This window comes from Sus scrofa, chromosome 15 (assembly GCF_000003025.6).
Source record: "Sus scrofa isolate TJ Tabasco breed Duroc chromosome 15, Sscrofa11.1, whole genome shotgun sequence".
In the NCBI taxonomy this organism is placed as follows: domain Eukaryota; kingdom Metazoa; phylum Chordata; class Mammalia; order Artiodactyla; family Suidae; genus Sus; species Sus scrofa.
Window position 1 is genome coordinate 130,483,297 of NC_010457.5, and position 15,055 is coordinate 130,498,351.

Sequence of the window (15,055 nt, forward strand, 5' to 3'; positions counted from 1 at the left end):
TTTGGTACCAAGGTATTTGCATGATAGAAAACAAAATATTGTAATTGGGATTTTTCCAGAAAAATTCTGATGCCTAGACTCCGCAATTCAACACATAGATTCCACCCCCTCACTGGGTGTGTTGACTTTCATTCTCATGTCACAGTGGACATTAAAAAACACAGTGCAAAGGTGCATCCTCTAGCTTCTGTCCGTCATCGCTGTGCTCAAGCAAATATGCTGGATCCTAAAGATTGTTAAACGCTGTGGAAATGTGTCCTAGTCATTCAAGAATATTTTTAGAAGCGCACACTTCCCACCTGGCCAGCATCCACTAAGGGCTATTAAAAAAGGGGGTGGGGGCCGAAGCTGACTCTTGGAGTTAGGACTTCAGCTAAAGCACTTCATAAAGAAGATTAGCCACCAAAACATACCTCGAGGCGACTGGACTACAAAGGAAATTTCAAAATGCGAATGAATGGGAGACAGAACTCAATTATTTTTAGCAAATCCTAAATTCTATTCCGATTGCCTCTGCTGACTGCATATTAAGGATGCCTAAAAAAATGAGGCATTTCTTCAATGTAAGAGGTCACAAAAGCAGTGGAAAATCAAAAGAGTGGGTTTTATCTGGTGACTTCAGATACCAGTGGAATATGTACATTAATAATCTAAACTGGAAAATGCAACTTCCCGGACATAGAGCAGGGATAACGCTTAATCTACACAGAATCGTGAGAAAAAGTTGTCTCCGAGACATTCCTCATTACTTGAGTAGGCAAATTCAATGACTAAGCAATCAATGACTGCATACTGGCTTTGTTTTTCAACTTTCCTTCTCAAATCAGCAGAGACATATACGTGACTCAATCACGTTGTGCACACGTTTAGGTTAAGACTGTGGTAGATTGCAAAAAAATTTTAAAAAGCCACAAATTCTTTGTCATTCCTCCCGTCATGAAACAGAGTTTATGGGTTTGGTCCTATGACTTGCTTGTGCCCATGAGACATCAGCCAGCATAACAGAAGGAGAATCTTTAAAATGTGTTTGTGCACCAAGCTTTGTCCTCTCTTGCTGCTTTTGGAACCCAGCTGCCACGTGAGAAAGTCCAGACGGGTCTGCTGGGCAATGAGGGATGCGACCCAGTTGTCCCCAGCCACTCCAGCCAACTGCCAGACCCATGAGTGAGGTTATCTGGGACCAGCCAATCCCCAGCGGACTTGCTGGAGGACTAAAAAAGCACAGCGAGCATACCCAACACCACACAGAGCAGAGAAGAGCCAGCCCAGCTCAGCCTGCCCAAATGACCAACCACAGAATCGTAAGCAATAAATGGGTACATTAAACCACCCAGTTTTTGGAGTGGTTTGTTACTCGGTGACACTAAGGATTACTTGCCAGAAACAATGCCTAACTTAAAAGAAATAAAACCACAGACATCAACTTTTAGGTCTCAGAAAACACAGGAAAAGTGTTTGGGGCGGGGGGGACAAGTAGATAAAGGGGGAAGCAGACGCGAATCTCTACGTACTCCTTAGGTCGGGCTTCTCCAACCAAAAAGAAACTCTCGTACTAATGGATTAGACCTGGGAGATTCACTTTGATCTGTACCATCCGAAGCATGTGGGAGAGAAGGAAATGAAATGTGATCCTGGTATTCATCAGCTTCTCGTTAAAACTTAAGTCCAAACCGCTAAGGATCTCTCTAGACAAGCCCTGGGAAGCCAAATGGGATTTTAAATGGAGCAGCGTGGCACTGCAAAAGGAAGCACTCGGGTGGCAGGGGAGGGGATAGGATACGGTATTCTGAAAAATCAATAAGTGCTTTGAGCTGACAGGACGCTAGCATGAAAAAAGAAAAAGAAAAAGAGGTCATGTATCGCTCTGCTCCAGGCAAACTTAAGAGCTCCAAGTCGTCATTAAAACAGAAGCAATTGTGCAAAAGCATTCAGTACACGCAGCAACTTTCGCTGTCTTCTTTCAAACAGACAAATCCGTGCCTATGATAGAAAAACAATGGAAGAAATGTAGGGCATTGTCCCCAGGTTTTTATCCAAATCCAAATCAAGGAAGAATTTAAAAGCACATTGAAGGCTGGAAGGCCCAGACAAAAGGAGACCATGCAGACAGATCTCCTTACTGGGTGTCTAACTGGGACTCAGAAGGTTGGCCACCGTCAGGCAGAGTGTATCGCAGACATCACCTATCACAGCACATGGTCAGAGAACTTCCAGGTTTCCAACCCTGGGCTCTGAGGCCCAGAAGATGCTCCATCATGGACAATGATGGCGAATTCCTGCCCCTGAGGCAGGCTTGTGGATGCAAAGGAGTGATGCTGAAAGTTCTGGACATCCAAGCTGTCTCAGGCAGAGAACTAAAAAAAAAACAGAAGTCAGCTATGAAGAGGACAGAAGACCTCAGGGATATTACCAGAGCCAGGTGAACAGAAAGAGCATCAAAGGCCTCTGTGCTCTTACAATTATCAGCAAGGAGGCTTTCAGAGATTCAGTGGGGAAGGAAAAAGGTCAAAGAGCTACATGGCCTTGGGGACCTTGGAAGGGAGAGGCGCCCATCAAGAGAGACTATCTAAGCTGAAGGGTGGCACATCTGTCATGCAGCTATGCCTGCATTTCCCATTTCAGTCACAGGAAGAGCAGTTTCTTTAATGAGGTGCCTCCAGCAGACGTCAGGTCAAATGAAACCCTAACCCTTGGTCACAGGCAACCCTCGGCACTGATCCTGACGCTGCTGAATCTGCATGGACACAAGCAGAAGAAGCCCGGCTGCCTGTAGGATGGTCAATCAAAGTTGTGCTTCTCTGTGTTTAGAAGAAAGAAACTATCGGTCAGGAGTCACTCATTGGACCACAATCAAAGCCAGGCTTGTTTTGTTTTGCTTTTTCCTTTTTTGGCCGCCCTGCAGCATATGGAGCTCCTGGGCCAGGGATCAGATCCAAGCCATAGTTGTGACCTAAGCCACAGCTGCAGCAACACTGAATCCTTAGCCCACTGTGCCAGGCTGGGGATTGAACCTGTGTCCCAGGGCTCCCAAGATGCTGCTGATCCCGCTGAACCACAGCAGGAGCTCCCAAGCGTGTTTTGAGGTGTCCTCTTAGAGCCCCGCCTCAGGAGCTCTGCTGAGATGAGCGAGGTCCAGAAGCTTGTTCTTGCTGTTGGCTTCAGCGTAAGCGAGGGCCTCCTGCACACATAAGGCGGGGTGAGGACGGGGCAGCGAGGCTTCTGCCAAGTCTAGCCTCCTGGTCCAGAGCTTAGTGTTAGGCAAATCTAGGTTACATATGGGGCTCTTGCACTTCTAGCTCCTGTTTAGTTTCTTGATACCTCGGTTTCCTCATCCTCAAATAAAAGAACAGGAATAACTACAACCTGCGGTTAAGAGAAAATATTTAAGTGTTCAGCACAGAGTCTTAAGTAAGTTCCCACAGATGGAAGCTCCCCTGGGCAAAGCCAGTGTGGAGGTGGTGCATGGCCTGTGTCAACCAAGCGGAATCAGTGTCCCGACAAATACCAATTTAATGTGTTCACGCATGGTCCCTATTGAGACCGCTGCTACTTCAAAACAAACAAACAACAACAACAACAAAAACCTGGTGAACTGTTTCATTTTTTCAGCCAGTTATTTACCATCAGTGAGTCAGGGTCATAGCTTGACCTCCTTTCCTGTTTGCTCTGAGGTCTGAGGTAGCAGAGGCTGCCGAGGCCAATCCTAGCTTCACCCTTCACTAAGGCAGAGAGATGGCAACCACCATGGGTCCCACTTCATATGGACCGTGGGAATTCGAGCAGCCATTCGGGTCAAAGAGCTCTGCCAGCCCCTGGCCCTGAAATCTTTATCACCACAGTCACAAAGAGCCAAGGAAGCAACTCCCTTCATCCCTGACCAAGCTGGACCTTGCCCATCATTCAAGAATGCCCATTATCACACAAAAATTGATTCTACCCCTCGGCCAACTACAACACTGAACCTCATATGAAAAGAATCAGAGCATGATGGAGGATAATGTGAGAAAAAGAGTGTGTGTGTGTGTGTGTGTGTGTGTGTGTGTGTGTGTGTGTGTGGTTGGGTCACCTTTTACAGCTGAAATTAACGGAAGAGTATAAATCAAAACTATAATAAAAATTAAAAATTAAAAGGAATTAGAGAGAGTTCCCATTGTGGTGCAGCAGAAACAAATGCAACTAGGATCCATGAGGATGCAGGTTCGATCCCGGGCCTCGCTCAGTGGGTTCAAGATCAGGCGTTGCCATGAGCTGTGCTGTAGGTCGAAGACACAGCTCAGATCTGGGGATTGGTGTTGCTGCGGCTGTGGCGTAGGCTGGAAGCTGCAGCTCTGCTTGGACCCCTAGCCTGGGAACTTCCATATGCCGAAGGTGCAGCCCTAAAAAAGAAGAAAAAAAAATTAGAGGACAGATTTAACACTTTCCTCCACAGTCTTTCCCAGAACAAGGGAGAGCGGAGGTGGGCACTACTTACTGTCCCTCGTCTGCATCATCTCATTTGAGCTTCGTTAATGTTTATCCCCATTTTAAAGAATAGGAAACTAAGGCTAATAGAGGCCAACCCCAGAGATGTTTGGTGACAAAGCTGGTACTGAAGTTTGGTTCTACTCCATTCTAAGCTCAGAACCCTTTCCATCCCACCTGGTAAGAGAGACAAGGCATGCCAAATTTCAATTCTAAATTCCAGATTCCCAGACATCCTTTGCCAGCCAAAAAAATGTTAGCATAGCAACTTCATAATAACGTCCAACCACAAAACAAGAGTCAATGGCTCAGGTACAAAACAGCTTTAAATAAGCCCCCATCTGACCTCCACACCCATGAGCTTGATGAGAATTTCCTGAAATTATGAGTTGGCCGTGCTTCAAACAGAACCATCCTCAGAAATGCACTGGTGAGGGATGTAAAGCTGTTATCAGCTGCCACTTCTGACTTTCATTCCAGATGAGAAGATATAAAACGATTTCTGCTGTCCTCGTAATGATGCTACCTCTTACCGCCTGTAGGTAAACCTCATACCTTTTCAACGATAGTTCAGCCAAGAATGAATTCTGAAGGATTTGAATTTTAAGGGGAGCTGTAGGAGTGGAAATCCCTCATAATTAAAGGCCAGTTCATTAGCACTTTCATACATATGCATTAGCCGTTTAAGGCGAGGTTAAATAGACTATGAATAGATTTTTAATGTCAAGAATCTCATCAAAATTCCACACGCTGCACCAGCAAGTGCCCTTCACTCATTACCGCTGTCCTTCCTCTCCTTGTATTAATCTCTCAGGTCGCTAACCTAAAGAAGGCAAATATCACAGATTCTCCCAGAACACGCCCCCAAATTAGACTCAAACTCCATGGAGATGGAGAGGGACCGTGCGGCAGTTATGAAGGCCTTTGGGACAGGTCCTCAGCATCTGACTGTCCAGGCAAGTCTGACCCAGTTCCTCGCCCCCAGGTAGCATCCTCCCCCCTCCTCCCCCACCTCGAACTGCCATGGCTCTGCCCCCTCCCTGCCATCCTCCCACCTCATGCCACCCCCTCCACCCTCTGCTGCTGCTGCAAGAATTCCTAATACTGCCACCAACTCTTCCCCTTTCTGTTTACACTCTCGCCCCATCTACCTTTTTTATGACAGTGTAGCCGATTTACAGTGAATGCATCTATGTGCATGACTGGGTCACTATGCTGTACAGCAGAAATTGACACAATGCTGCTGCCCCATCTCTCTTAATCGTCCCCTTGACTTTCTCTAGAACCCACGCCCCAGGAACTCTGTCCTTATGTCCCCAGTGTCAGCCTCATACCCCAGTTCCAGTCTCAAGTATCAGCTATTTACTGGCACATCCACTGGTTGGCCTGCCGTTCCCAAGAGCCTTTGGCACATTTCCCCGTTTCTCTGAGTTTCCCAAGTTACAGTCTCAGCAATAACCTTTAGACTCAACTCTCACCTCTGTTCTCCACATTCAACTGGCAACCAAACCCAGATGATTCCCCTCCTCAGACAGATTCCAGGTCCATCCTTCCATTCCCACCACAAGTTCAAGACCTCACGTCCACTGACCTGAGCTTCCTGATCCATCTCCTATCTCATCACCTTTTCTTTTCTTTTTCCTAGAGCCACACATGGAGGTTCCCAGGCTAGGGGTCGAATTAGAGCTGTAGCCACCAGCCTACACACAGCCACAGCAACACCAGATGCCCAACCCACTGAGCGAGGCCAGGGATTGAACCCACAACCTCGTGGTCCCTAGTCGGATTCGTTAACCACTGAGCCACAAGGGGAACTCCTCATCATCTTTTCTTGATTGTTCTACCTAACTTTATTATAATAATCTTTCTGAAGGTCACCCAATCTTTCCAGAAATTACCCAAGTCTATCAGAATAATATCAGTTCACATACACCACTAATGCAAAATGGTGCATTTCTAAGTCTCCTTTTTTCAAATTCCTTGGCACTGAGATTCTCCTAAATCTGTCCTTTTCAGCCCTAACTTCCATTATTGCATCTGGCGACTGCATCTTACCCTGCAGTCAACTGGATCTACTGTTCTCTGAATTCCCCCCATCCTACCTCCACTTAAGAGTTTTGATCCACAGCACCCTTCCCCCATGCATAAATCCAAACGATATTTCAGTATCCAATTCATCTAAAATCCCAACTGAACTATTACTAATATGAAAATTCAATTAATTAGAACCCTGTATTATGGACATTTGTGTATGTGTGTATCTTTTTTAGGGCAGCACCCACGGCACATGAAGTTCCCAGGCTAAGGGTCAAATCAGAGCTGCAGCTGCCACCCTATACCACAGCCACAGCAATGCAGGATCCAAACCACGTCTGTGATCTACACCACAGTTCACAGATCTTAACCCACTGAGCAAGGCCAGGGATCAGACCCATGTCTTCATGGATACCAGTTGGGTTTGTTACTGCTGAGCCACCGCGGGAGCTCCTGGGCATTTTAATTAGTTAAGTCCTTCCAGTGTTCTCAAACCAAAGGCCACCAGGGACCTCTATAGTTGAGCCAGTAGGGTTTCTTACTCATGGCAGCGTGGAAGCACATACACCTTGGGGTATCATGGAGTGTCTCAGTCCGAGGTGTTAAGGGGGTGATTATAGGGTCTGAACTCTGGTTGGGTAGCTTGGAGAGGAGTCACTCTAGAGAGGATGCTGTCAGGAAGCAGGAGCAATTCCACCCTTGAGTATTTCAGTCATTCTTGCCTACAGGTGGGGGCAGGCTAGAGCAAGGCTAAAGCTGTAACGGGGGAGGGAGCAGTTGGCCCCCACTTCATTTGCAATACAAGGGGATGTTTGGTATTCCGTGGGTGGCATGATGACCTTGTTTTTACCTGTGCTTGCACAAAATTATGAAATGGTCTTGTTTGTTCTCACCTTACCGTGGTCTGCGAATGACCGTGTGTGATGTTGGTATCCTGTGTGTTTATGTCCTTATGTCCAACAGGAGAGACCACGGCCCAGCTGTGAGCATCAGGCTGGCTCCTAACAACTCCAAGGCCTGCTTGTAAGTGTCCAGCAAGCTCCCAGATGTCAGGGGCTACTCTTTCCTTTCTTAATTCTTAGTGTCGTCATGATGTCAATGTAGAAATTTCAACATTTTCTTAGGTAGGAATACGAGCTATGAAGAGCTGCTACAGCTGCAAGATTCTATCTGGGATCCCAATGGTGAGGGCAGATATCATATTTTGGAAGAGAGCAAAGGTAGGGCATGATAAACGGATTAGGATGTGGGGAAAGGAGATAATATATTCTATAAAAGCAACAATTCTCAAGAATAATGAGCTATACAGATCTGGACCCTCTCAGAGCACGTGAAATGGGAAAAGTATCTTCATCCCAATAAACCTGGGAAGGTTTTCTGGGTGAATAAAAGACGCAAGTTGTCCACTGTGCTCATCCAAGAATCTTAACGCAATTGGGCATTCATGAGCAAGCTGAGTGTTTCCGTATCATGGAAGGTGGACGTTTTTCTTTACTGCTCTTAAATTGCTATTAAAATCCCGACCATTAAGTCTTATCTTTGACCCTGTTCCCAGCAGACACTATCAGAGTGGGTACTGCCAAGTCTGATTTTAACAGCAGAAAGCAATGCCAACTATGTCTTTTAGGCCATCCAGGCCAGAAAAGCAGCCCACGTGGAAGGCGTGTGTCCAAAATAGAAAAAAAAAAAAAAAAAAAAAAAAAAAAAAAACAGTATCTGAAATTCTTATTATTTCCTTTTAAAAAATCCATTTGGAAAAAAGCTTAAACATCCTTTCTTTTATAGCCCGGATTGAGTTGCTAGGCTTATGACCGAGAAGAATGAGCAGAGATCCATGGGTGGCAATTTATCCCAGGTCTAGTCTGTGACAAGTGATGAACATGAAGGTTATTCATGTGTTTTTCCATGTAAAAATCCTCTCATGCTTTATCCTATAAATCCCTTAAATAGCCCTGGCAAGGTTAACTCAATTCAACACACAAGGTTAGAGTGAAAATTCAAGTGTATCAGGCAGGGGCCAAGACCAGTGAACTGAGGCAAACCACCTCCCTCCTCACCAGGGATTCCTTCCCAACCTGGTCATCATCCAAACGGCATCTGCAGGTGCCACCATTGCTTTGAGAACACACGAAACACCATGGCTTCTACCCACAAGGGCAGTGACATGCCCCAGGTGACTCCAGGCGCTGTGGCCCCACTTCCCACAGTGTTTGTTGGGCTCCCAGCTCTCACTGTCTGCAATCCTTGGGAGAATTCAATTGGCGATTGTTTCAGAGGATGTGTGGCCTATCACTTAACACTGTCTCTGAAAGATAACACTTCCGCGATTACTCACTGCTCACATTGTATTGTTTAATACTAGAACCCCATCAGAAATCCCTAGCCTGATAAGTGAAAAATGAGGTATGAAAATAATGCTCCTGGCAAATCTGATTTGCAGTCATCCGAATGGCATTTTGTCAGATGGGAGCTAATTATCAACCTGACACGATTTCAATCTGCTGCCATTTTATGAAATGGGGTCCGTTCACTCTCAATAAAGACGATCGGGCTTGCCGCTCTTCAGCTAGACACCCAATTTCACCTACTCTCATGAGATTCTTCTATTATGCAAACTAGCGGTAAAGCAATTACATGCTCTGAAAGATTAAGACTAGAAATATCGCATTCAGAGAATTGTCATTTTCACCTCTTAAAATGTAAATTCCTGCCAGATGTTACGATGCCTTTTTATTGCATACAATGTCACCTAATGATCAGAAGAAGCAACCCCCTCTAAAAGCAATTTAATCTCCCAAGTTCAATGAGAGGCACATTGAACAGAACTCCAAGGCTCTACCTTGGGGGACCGCCTAATACGTCCAGTCATCCAAGAGTGGAACACACATTTCTTCAGGCTTCTCAGGGCTACTTAGAGGTTGAGCATTGGCTTTACCAAGCTAAATGCTCCAAATGGACATGAAAGAAGGTTGAGCAGAGAATATCAGGGAGGAAAAAAAGAAACTTCAACAGGAGCAACTTCACCTCTCTGTGACTTGGGAAGAAATACTTGAATCTCCATAAAAGGAAAACAAAGAGGAGCTCTTACTACTCTGTGCCAGGAAATATGCTGCTTGCCTCTTATCTGGTGCTCTCACGCACAGCGGATCATGGTCAGCAAAGGACCTGGTCAGTAACTCACCCCAGGTCTAGTCTGCAACCCCCAACTGCAGCTGGTGACAAGCATCTAAGACATTATTTGTGGAAATAAACCCTGAGGCCCAGAAATGTTCTGTAAATTCCTATGGTCAACAAGCTGGGGGGGGTCTCAGTTTCCTTCTTCCACCCGCAGCTACTCCTCCCTGTGTGCACAGAGAAACACAAGGTGATGTAGTTTCTATCCAGGACTTTGTAAGCCTCCTTACACCTGCTGACAGACTCTCCCTGATATTACTAAAAAGCAACATGTATCTTTAAATAATGACATCCCACTTCAAGTTTTTTTTTCAAAAAAACAATGAAATAGCAGAGAAGGTTTAATACGTTTAAGAACAAAAGTAAGAGGAGAGGGAGAGGAGAAACAAAGCTGCCTCCTAGTCCTGTGACATGTGGGGCTTCTCTGTGAGGCCCTGAGGGAACCGGGACTCTCAGGGGACAGGTGTGCAGGATGCTCTGAGGTTTTGCTTCAGATCACGGCCTAATGATTATCTACCCATGTGCGGTGACATCCAGAGCTGGGTGTGAGACAAGCGTGCTCAAGAGTGTCCGTGTTCATTTGCACAAGGGCAGCTGGCTTCATTTGCAAACGCAAGGTGGTCTTAGTGCCCCACGGTCCTGACAAGACAAGGGCACTGCACTACCTGGCCTCCCCCTCAGCTCCCTGCTGCCATGGCACGTGTCTTCAAGGCACATGGAAGAACACCGGCCAAGAGGGAAGTGGCTCCCAGCTCTACATGGCTCTGACAGGGCAGGACTGGGGTACATGTGGAAAAGTGTCCTCGTTCTGTGCTTAGATTGAAGAAACCCCGTCATAAGATTCATGAGAACTAACATATGATCCAGCAATCCCATTCCTGGGCACATCCAGACAAAACTTTCATTGAAAAAGATACGTGCACCTGTATGTTCACTGCAGCACTACTCACAACAGCCAAGACACGGAAATAAGCTAAATGTCCATTGACAGATGAATGGATTAAGATGCGGCACATGTGCACAATGGAATACTACTTAGCCATTAAAAAGGACAAAATATTGCCATTTGCAGCAACATGGATACAACTAGAGATTCTCATATTAAATGAAGTCAGAAAGAGAAAGACAAATACCATATGCTATCACTTACATGTGGAATCTGAAATATGGCACAAATAACCCTATCTACAAAACAGAAACAGATGATAAACATGGACAGAAAACTTGTGGTTGCCGGGGGGAGAGGGGAGAAAATGGATGGATGGGGAGTTTGAGGTTGACAGATGCAAACTATTACATTTAGAATGGATAAGCAATGAGATCTTACTGTATAGCACACGGAACTATATCTGGTCTCTTGGGGTAGAACATGATGAAAGACAGTATGAGAAAAAAATTTGTGTACATATATATGTGTATGTGTGTGTGTATAAAATGTAGATATATATATATAATATGTATATATTACTGAGTCGCAATGCTGTACAGCAGAAATTGACACATCATTGTAAATCAACTATACCGTAATAAAAAAAGAAGAGAAATCGAAATATTACCAGGGTAGTTAATTACACATGTCAATTTGGCTAAGCCACAAGACCTGAATATTTGTTCAGACACTAATCTAGATGTTGCTGTGAAGGTATTTTTTAGAAGAGATTAGCATTTACAACAGTAGGCTTTGAGTAAAACCCTCCAGAATGGGGGGCAGGGGTGTCTCAACCAATCAGTTGAGAGTCTTAAGCGCAAAAGCTGTGGTTCCCCGAAGAAGGAGAATCTTCGGCTCAAAACTGTAATATAGAACCCTGCCTGAGCTGCCAGCCTACCAGTTTGCACCATAATTTGAACCTGCCAGTCCTCACAACAACTGCACATCAATTGCTTAAAATCAAGCAATTTCTCTCTCTCCCTTTCCCTCCCTCTCTCTCTCTCCTGGTTCTGTTTCTCTGGAGAATCCTCTTCATGCAGTTATCAGGCAGATGAAACAGCGCTGTTCCCTCTGTACTTCAGAACAGAGAGGAAAGGGGCACTTGGCAAAATATCAATCCCATGATTGCTTAGAAAACCGGACAATTTAAAAGTCTATACGAAAGAGGCTTTTCAATATCTTACAGATGCTTAGCTGCATTTCCCACTCACTCCTTCAGGTGACTCATGAACATGAGACGTGACCCTTAAAAGCTCCGGACCAGGCACAGGTACAGGACAATGGAGACGGGGCACCTGGGCTGGAATCTGGACTCAGCCCCTGAGTGGGGGGTATGGCCGCAGATACACAACTGAACTGGGAATGAGGCATTTCAATACCTTGGTGGAAAGGTGGGTTCCCAAATCCACCTGTCAGGGAGGGCACCTAAAAGAACCAAAGATGGGAAGTACCCATCTCAAAACCTAGCAAGATGAAGCTCAATACCTTATCGTTAAACAAAAGTTATTAAGAATACCTTATCGTTAAACAAAAGTTATTGGTAAAACACACTTCCTACTACCTCCTCAAGGGGAGGAGAGACACAGGCAAGGATGGTTAATATAATATTTTAAAGACCAAGAAAGTGATATTTCGGGGGAGTGTGGGAACTAAGAGGAAGGAAAGCTGATTTGGCCCCAGAGGGGAGATCTGCAGGTGAGATGGGGCGACAGGGGAGCGGGCAGCCAGGCAAGGGCACTATGGGGACAGAGCCAGTAGTCATGCAAGCTAGGGGACTGGCCAGCTGCCTTGCCAGACCAGGGACATATGGGGGGAACTGTTGTGCTGGGAAGCATTCTAAAGAGGCAATTCATGCAAAGATAGAGACATGGGCAGAGCAGAAACAAGGGGAAAGAAAGAGCCACCCAGGTACATTCTTTTCAGACCAGGAGGCTGTGCAGACACAAATTCTGACTAGTACCCACTCTGACTTTGGAGTCACAAAACTTTCACAATAAACAACCAGCAAGGCAAATGCAGAAGACATCTGAAAACTAAATGCTGAAACTTCTGGACATTTACAAGAGAAGTCACGGGTCCCATAACACATACTGTGCCCCGAGTAAGATTTTTCAAAGATGATAAAATCCCGAATGGACTGCATTCTGCTTTGTATGCACATTAAAATGCAAACTGTTCCGTTAACCTAGTAACCCTGTCAATAAGTAATACAGTAAAGGCTCCAAAGTGACCTAGTCAGTTGTTCAAAATCATCAAATTGTTCTAAGATTAAGCCTGTTTCTCATTTTGTTCATTTTTGCTTACTTGTGCTTTCTTATTTTCGATAATGACTGAATTGCTCATGAAAAGGGGGAAAGGGTATTTTCCAAACCCTGCCTAGGGTAAGGCTAAAGAGAAAGGGTGTCATAAATGAGTGGGGTTCACTTAGACGGGCAAATAAACCCATTCAGAGGGCAACCTGTGCTCAGATGCAAAAGAAAAGTCAAAAGGCTTTGGGAATGGAAAAAGGAGAGACTCTCGGTCCATGGAATGATCGTACCAACCTGGGTCACACAGACATTTGTAGCTGGTGCCCACACTGCGGCACGTGCCGTGGGCACAGGGGCTGAGTGCACAGAAGTCCACGAGCTGCGCGCACGCCGGGCCGGTGAAGCCTGCACTACAGCTGCAGCCAAAGTGCAGCCCATCAGCGTAGCAGGTCCCGTTGTTCTGGCAGGGGCTGGAGGCGCACGGGTCCACTTTCTCCTCGCAGGTGGCACCCAGGTAGCCTGCAGGAAGTGGCAGAAGAGGGTAAAAAAAATTGAACTGTGTTACACTTAATAACCAAGAAATTGGCACCGCTGTTCTTAACACTTTCCATTGTGATTTGACTGATGAATTCTTGAATTGTTTCCAGATAAGCACAACCCAACGAAGCAGGTTTTCTTAGCTTGGGTAACCAGGGGTTCAATGATGAAGCCCCGTGCGTCCATTTTTGTTGAAATATAAAATATGACTGCTCAGATGGACAGATGGAGAGGGACATAAAGACATTTATATGTAAACACGTGTCTCTATGTAGGTATAGACTAGAAAGATGCCAAAACTAAATGAATGGTGGGGTTTCGTTGTGGCTCAGTGGATTAAGAACCCAACACAGTGTCTATGAGGATGCAGGTTCCATCCCTGGCCTGACTCAGTGGGTTAAGGATCTGGCGTTGCCGCAAGCTGTGGCATAGCTCGTGGACGCGGCTCAGATCTAGCATTGCTGTGGCTGTAGCATAGGCTCTAGCTGCAGCTCTGATTCGACCCCCAGCCTGGGAACTTCCATATGCTGCAGGTGTGGGCCTAAAAAGAAAAAAATTTAAATTAAATTTAAAAATTAAAATAAATTAATTAATGGTGATTACTTTTAGGAAGGTAGGGCTAGGGTCAGTGGAGGAATTTCACCTCTTTAAAACTCATTGCCGGGGAAGATATTTCTTGCTTTGCTTTGCAATACTTTGCTCTATAATAAAGATATAATCCTGAATTTAAAACCTTAAACCCATGTAAAATAGTAAACGAAGAAAACATTTTTCTCCCACCCGATCCCTTTGTTCCTCAGTCCCTTCTCTAGAAGCACCCACTGTTAGGATTTTCTTGAATATATGATGTTTTAGAATTTGGCTGTTATAATGGAAAAACAAACTGTGATATATCCACACAATGGAATACTATTCAGCAACAGAAAGGAATTAAGTTCTGACACGTTGCCCTTCAACATGGATAAACCTAAAAAACACGAGCTAAGAGAAAGAAGCTAAATACAGAAGACCATGTATTGTATAATTCCATTTATAAGGAATATCCAGAAAAAAGCAAATCTATAGATAGAGAAAGGAGATGAGCAGTTTCTGGGGCCAGTTGCGGGCAGGGAACGTAACTGACCAAAAATGGGCACGAGCCATCTATTGAGGTTGATGGAAATGCTCTAAGATTGGATTGCAGATTGTGGAGATGGTTGTGCAGCTCAGTATAGTTTACTAAAAAGCACTGATTCGTACTCCTAAAATGAATGAAATTTATTTTTTTATTTTTATTTTTTTTATTTTTTGCTTTATAGGGCCACACCTGCAGTGGCTAGGGGTCTAATCGGAGCTACGGCTGCCAGTCTACACCACAGTCACAGCAATGCCAGATCCAAGCTGCATCTGTGACCTATACCACAGCTCACGGCAACACTGGATCCTTAACCCACTGAGCGAAGCCAGGGATTGAACCTGCAACCTGTGGTTCCTAGTCGGATTCATTTCCACTGTGCCATGATGGAAACCCCAAAATGAATGATTTATGATATGGAAATGATACCAAAATAAAGCTTTAATTTAAAAAAAATTTTAATGTATTTCTTGTGTAGGTGATTTTTATTTTATGTGTGCCTGTTTCAGTATTTCTCAACTTAAAAAATTATACATACATATTTATGTGAAACTGTAG

At 45.0% G+C, this 15,055-nt stretch overlaps 1 protein-coding gene across 1 annotated transcript in view; it reads right to left on the minus strand.

The window, feature by feature from the left end:
* Nucleotides 1-15,055, minus strand: part of DNER (delta/notch like EGF repeat containing) — a 339,885-nt gene that overhangs the window by 69,138 nt on the left and 255,692 nt on the right. Inside the window, exon 8 of the mRNA XM_021076495.1 lies at nucleotides 13,141-13,365. Within this exon, the coding sequence (XP_020932154.1) occupies nucleotides 13,141-13,365 (225 nt within the window). The remainder of the gene's footprint in view (nucleotides 1-13,140; nucleotides 13,366-15,055) is intronic.